General features: G+C 41.7%; 1 protein-coding gene across 1 annotated transcript; it reads left to right on the top strand.

Moving 5' to 3' along the window:
- The first annotated feature begins 1,508 nt into the window (after window positions 1–1,508).
- arsia (arylsulfatase family, member Ia) lies at window positions 1,509–5,609 on the top strand. The gene is made up of 2 exons (XM_082177022.1): window positions 1,509–2,134; window positions 3,396–5,609. Exons 1-2 carry the CDS (start codon window positions 1,851–1,853, stop codon window positions 4,786–4,788), a joined length of 1,677 nt encoding a protein of 558 aa, XP_082033148.1. The 5' UTR covers window positions 1,509–1,850; the 3' UTR covers window positions 4,789–5,609.
- The last annotated feature ends 328 nt before the right edge of the window (window positions 5,610–5,937 follow it).

Here is a 5,937-nt window from a genome sequence, read left to right as displayed (position 1 = left end):
AGTATTTATTATGAATTATTTATCTGTGTGCATAATTTTTTTTATTCATGTTCCTCATAATATTGAATCGGAATAACTTCCCCTCCCTCTTCGTACTTGCTCCGCAGCAACAGCAATAACCAACAATAACAATAATAACCAAAAGCAGCAATAATATCAGCAGCAGTGTAGCAGATCTGATCCGCCAAGACCAAAAATATCAACATTGTCATATCCACATTATATGCAAAATACTCAGCGAGTTGTCATGAATATCTTTTTTGCATTTATTTTAAAATGAAATGTTGACTTCATTGCACAATGTGTTGACATGAGTGTGTGAGCAGGTCTTCAGTTTCTCTTTAAGATGTTATCAGCTGAGTGTGTGTGGCTTCAGGTGATCCACACAGTGAATCCAGTGAGCTCCAGCTCATATATAATAACAACGCTCAACGTCCCAATAAAAGAGCTCTTGTGCGCACAAACACTGTCTCTGTTCAAGCACGGTTTGTACCCCTGGTCCCCCTAAATACTTCTACGGCATGTTTTAATAGCAGGAATCCTTAGGGGCCTCAGCTTGTGTTTGGAGATTAATAAAAACATTGACCAAATGTACAAAAATAACAGCATGTTCAAATCTAAAGTCTGTCTTCCATTTATTGAGAAAGGTTGTAAAAATGACTGTAGGCTACTTCCTACATCCATTGAAAAGAAATATGCCAAGCAGGTCATAATATGTCCATGATGATAAAAGGTAATATAAATCAGGAGAGTTATGCACAAGTGACTCCAAACCAGGCATTTGGTTAATGCATTTATTTTATAGGCTATAAGTTGAAATGGCAAGACATCATACACACAGTCATCTCTTCTGAATATGTCATGTGCAACGTTGTTTTTGTGTGCATTATTTTTGTGCATAATGCAGTACTTTAGAGGGCATCATAGATAATTATAGCATCGGAAATGCATTTGGGACTTTATATTGTGCCATATGTGTGCAGCATTTCTGGGCATGTACAGTAAAAAATACTGTATGTCAGTACTGTTATTAAAATACTGTTATTTACTATTATTAAGTTTACTGAACATATATAAAAGCAAATACATACACTGAAAAAAAAAATTATTCGTTGAAATTAATTTTTTTTTAAATCGAAAGTGGTTGCATTCAATTGATTTTATCTACATTTAAACAAATGCATTAAGTTGAACTAAAATTGATTAAGTTCAACTAATGCATTTGTTTAAATGTAGATAAAATCAATTGAATGCAACCACTTTCGATTAAAAAAAATGATTAATTTGAACGAATAATTTTTTTCAGTGTAGTTACAATAATATAATAATATATAACAATAATATAATTATAAACAGTATACAAAAAGCCAGTAAATTAAACAGACAAAAAACATTGAGCCAGGGGTAACATATCATTTAAGATAAATTAAATTCGAGAGAGAGAGAGAGAGAGAGAGAGAGAGAGAGAGAGAGATGCATTGAGTCCCTTTTTTTTCATTATAAAAAAGCATAAATATTAGCCTATACTTTGTACACAACGTAAAGGACATTAAAACTTTGACATTGCTGGAAGAAGTGATAGTAGCCGAATAACATTTCAGGTCTTTGCGGAAAATAATTAAAAAGACGGATAGCTCAGCTTATTTACGACTTCGAAAAACCATTGCAGCGAAGGCGCGTGCACCAGTTGTGCGATCTAGGTAGGGGAGGAAGGAAGCTCACTAGTGTTTGACACACAGCCAGACCACTCACCGCGCGCACACATCACGCTGTCTCCTCACACACACTTTACGCTGTGAATCTGATCCTGTAGTTCAGTGGATCATTCATGATTTTCTCCTCGTGCCATCATGACAGACCCGGCTCTGTCAGTGCTCTCTGTGATGAGTTTGCTCAGTCTGGGTCATCTCTCCCCGGACTGGACGAGCCCGAACCAGGTCGAGCAACCGAACCATCCGCGCCCGCACATCATCTTCATCATGACGGACGACCAGGGCTTCAACGACATCGGCTACCACAACAGAGACATACACACTCCGACACTGGACAAGCTGGCAGCGGAGGGAGTGAAGCTGGAGAACTACTACATCCAGCCAATCTGCACACCGTCCCGCAGTCAGTTCATCACGGGCAGGTGACTCACTCTCACACACATTCACTCATTCACTCACACACTCTCAGTCATTCACTCACACTCACTCATTCACTCACACACACACACACACACACACACACACACACACACACACACACACACACACACACACACACACACACACACACACACACACACACACACACACACACACACACACAATCAATCACTCACTCATTCATTAATTCACTCACTCACTCACTCACACACACACACACACACACACACACACACACACACACACACACACACACACTCACACACACTCACTCCATCAATCACTCACTCACTCACCATATTGTGTGACCATATTTATACAGTAGTAACGTTTTTTTGCATAGCATTTTTTACTTTACGCATTGTTTCAAAGAGTATAAAATCATGAAATTGATTATAATGATATAATATCTTACAGTTTTTCTCAATTGCTTAAACACTATAACCAGGCTTTTGAACTAAAATTCTAAAACCATAATGCCATTTATCAAAAAGCACACACCCATTTCACATGAGTCAGATATGTTGTTGAACTGTCACAGCAAATCTCTACACACAAATCCCTTCATTTCTCATTGCCTTGTGGTCATTTAGAAAGCACTAGTATTCAATATTGTTCACTCAAAGGGAAGGGCAAGAAGACATGCAGTCTCGGATGAAATTCAAGCCACTTTAGTTGACCATGTCCTTGCCCATGGCATGACTATGAGGGAGGCTGGGCAACGAGTACAGCCAAACTTGAGTCACCTCACCGTCGCCTCCATCATCAGAGCCTTCAGGGAGGTGTGGTGGCAAACAAAAGTCTATCACTGAATAAGAGACAAACATTTTCAATTGTCCAGGATGAGGTTTACCACAAGCAACATAACTTAACAGTTTGGAAATGTTGTTTTTGATTTATTGTTGTAGTGTGTGTGTTTGTGAGGGCTTGTGTGTGATGTCTGAGGGCAAAGTTTGTTTTTTCCGCAAGAGTGAATGGTTTTGAGTGTAGAGCTTCATTTTGGCCTGAAAATAGGATGTTTGGGGAATTGGGTGTTGGATTTGTGTTTACAGTTTTGAGAATATGAGGCATAGTTTCAAGAAATGTGTTTAAGCATTTGAGAAAAACTGTAATATGTTCATGACTCGTTGCATTTAGCAGATTAGAGCTGCGAACAGTTGAGATTTGCTATTTAGTGCATCTGTAAGTATGAATTTCATGTGAGTTCCGGTCCACTAATTTTCCCTTCCTCTTCCGCTCTAGATATCAGATCCATACGGGTCTCCAGCACTCGATAATCCGCTCCCGCCAGCCCAGCTGTTTGCCATTTGACCTCCGCACATTACCTCAGCGTTTGCAGGATTCGGGATACTCCACACACATGGTTGGGAAATGGCACCTGGGTTTCTACAAGCGCGATTGCCTCCCGACCCGTCGCGGATTCCACACGTACTTCGGCTCTCTGACGGGAAGCGTGGATTATTACACCTATAAATCGTGTGACGGGCCGAGAGTTTGCGGATACGACCTTCACGAGGGCGAGAGAGTGGCGTGGGATCAGGGAGGACGCTATTCCACACACTTATACGCGCAGCGAGTACGAAAAATCCTCGCCGCTCACGATCCTTCATCCCAACCCCTCTTTATTTTCCTCTCCTTCCAAGCCGTTCACACTCCCTTACAATCCCCGAGGGAATACGTCTATCCGTATCGACGGATGGGAAACGTGTTTCGCCGGAAATACGCCGGGATGGTTTCCGCCGTTGACGAGGCGGTGCGAAACGTTACGTACGCGCTACGAAAGTACGGCTACTATAAGAACAGCGTAATCATTTTTTCCACGGATAATGGCGGACAGCCTTTGTTTGGAGGGAGCAATTGGCCTTTACGGGGAAGAAAGGGAACGTATTGGGAAGGAGGAGTCCGTGGGATCGGATTCGTACACAGTCCGTTGTTAAAACGCAGGAGAAGAGTTAGCAAAGCTTTGCTTCACATCACTGACTGGTACCCGACGCTAATGGGACTCGCAGGAGGGAACGTTTCCCAAATGGAAGGGCTTGATGGATATGACATGTGGGAAGCCATTAGCGATGGGAAAGAGTCGCCACGATTGGAGATCCTTCATAATATCGATCCGCTTTACAACGCCGCGCGACACGGATCTTTAAAAAACGGTTATGGGATCTGGAATACCGCCGTACAGGCAGCCGTTCGAGTCGGAGACTGGAAACTTTTGACGGGAAATCCCGGATACGGAGACTGGATTCCTCCTCAGGTGCTCGGAAACTTCCCAGAATCTTGGTGGAATTTGGAACGACACACGGAGCAAAAGAAATCCCTGTGGTTGTTTAATGTGGCGGACGATCCGTACGAGCGCTACGATCTCGCGGAGAGTCGGCCGGATGTCGTTAAGCAACTTTTGGCTCGGTTGACGTTCTATAACCGGACCGCCGTTCCCGTTCGATACCCTTCGGAAGATCCCAGAGCCGATCCCAGCCTAAACGGAGGAGCTTGGGGTCCTTGGGAAGGAGACGGAGAGAACTGGGAGGCGTTTTATCCTAGAAAGAGAAAAGTCAAGAAGCAAAAGCGGAAGTTTTGCAAAATGAAGTCATTTTTTAGGAGACTTAACATTAGAATGATGTCAAACAGGATTTGATCCGACTCATCCTGCATGAACTGACTATAGGGGCTTTCGCACCGGATAGTTCTAGGAACTAGCCACCAGGATGGTTCCCCTAGGAACGTTTTCCTGCGGTGCGAACGCCCCTAATCACAGATGCTGCTGACCGAGACGTGTTATTATTACACTGCTAAAAATGCTTTTCTTACTTAGTATTTTTGTCATGTTTCCAGTCCAAATATCAAACATTTCTTAAATCAAGATGTATTTAAGTACCATTTAAGATGCATTTAATTTTAAGAATTGTCAGATAATTTTGCTTGTTTTCAGCAAAAACTCACTTACCGGTAATTTCCCCCCCGGAAACAAGACTTAATATCTTATCTCATTTTACTACTTTTATGCATCTTGATTTAAGAAATGTTTGAGATTTGGACTGGAAACATGACAGAAATAAGTAAGAAAAGCATTTTTTGCAGTTTTTTAGGGACTTTGATTATAAATCCGCCTGGTATGATGAAGTTGATTTGAATATGAGTCCCTTGATCACATTCACTGAATCATGTGTTTCTGCTTACTTGATTTTTAATGCTTTCTGATAATGTGACCTCGAATCCCTGTGCAACGAGTGTTGAAGGAATGACTGAGTTTTGATCTGGTGTACACCTCTTATTTGTTAAAACAGTGTTAGTTAGCTGTAAGTAAGTGAATCTGTTCATTTGTACTGTATGTGACTGTCTGTGTTTGTTTGCTGCTTGAATCTACAGGGTTTCAAAACACAATGTTTTGTATTATTATTATATATGATAATAGTTCTAATAAAATAATCTCATTTTCACAAGTTTCCAGTGGACTGATTGCCCTCTAGTGGACACCTGAGATTTCTTCACTGAGATTAGAGGACAAATAAAAGTGCGTGTACATTTGTTAGACTCACTAATAGCTGATTTCTTAAAGGGATACTTCACCGATTAGCATTAAGCTTTGTATCAGTAGAAACCCGGTAGTATTTTCGAATGACCGTGCTTCCCTCCCTCATATCCCCGATACCACCAAGGCAGTGCTGGTGCCGGTTCGGAGCCGGTGCCTACTCGCAAACCAGTTCTTTGTGTTTCAACAGCCAAAGAACCGGTTCTCGGCCAGGAAAATTGGTTCCAAAGCGGCACTAACTCTTTGCTGGACTAG

This window comes from Leuciscus leuciscus (genome assembly GCF_965113295.1).
Source record: "Leuciscus leuciscus genome assembly, chromosome: 8".
In the NCBI taxonomy this organism is placed as follows: Eukaryota; Metazoa; Chordata; class Actinopteri; order Cypriniformes; family Leuciscidae; genus Leuciscus; species Leuciscus leuciscus.
This window is presented reverse-complemented; position numbering and strand designations above follow the sequence as displayed.

Excerpts from the sequence above, each read along its gene's own strand:
- arsia (XM_082177022.1), top strand. The coding sequence starts at position 1,851 with ATGACAGACCCGGCTCTGTCAGTGCTCTCTGTGATGAGTTTGCTCAGT. Across the intron at positions 2,135-3,395 it reads AGTCAGTTCATCACGGGCAG|ATATCAGATCCATACGGGTC; the intron begins GTGACTCACTCT and ends CTTCCGCTCTAG.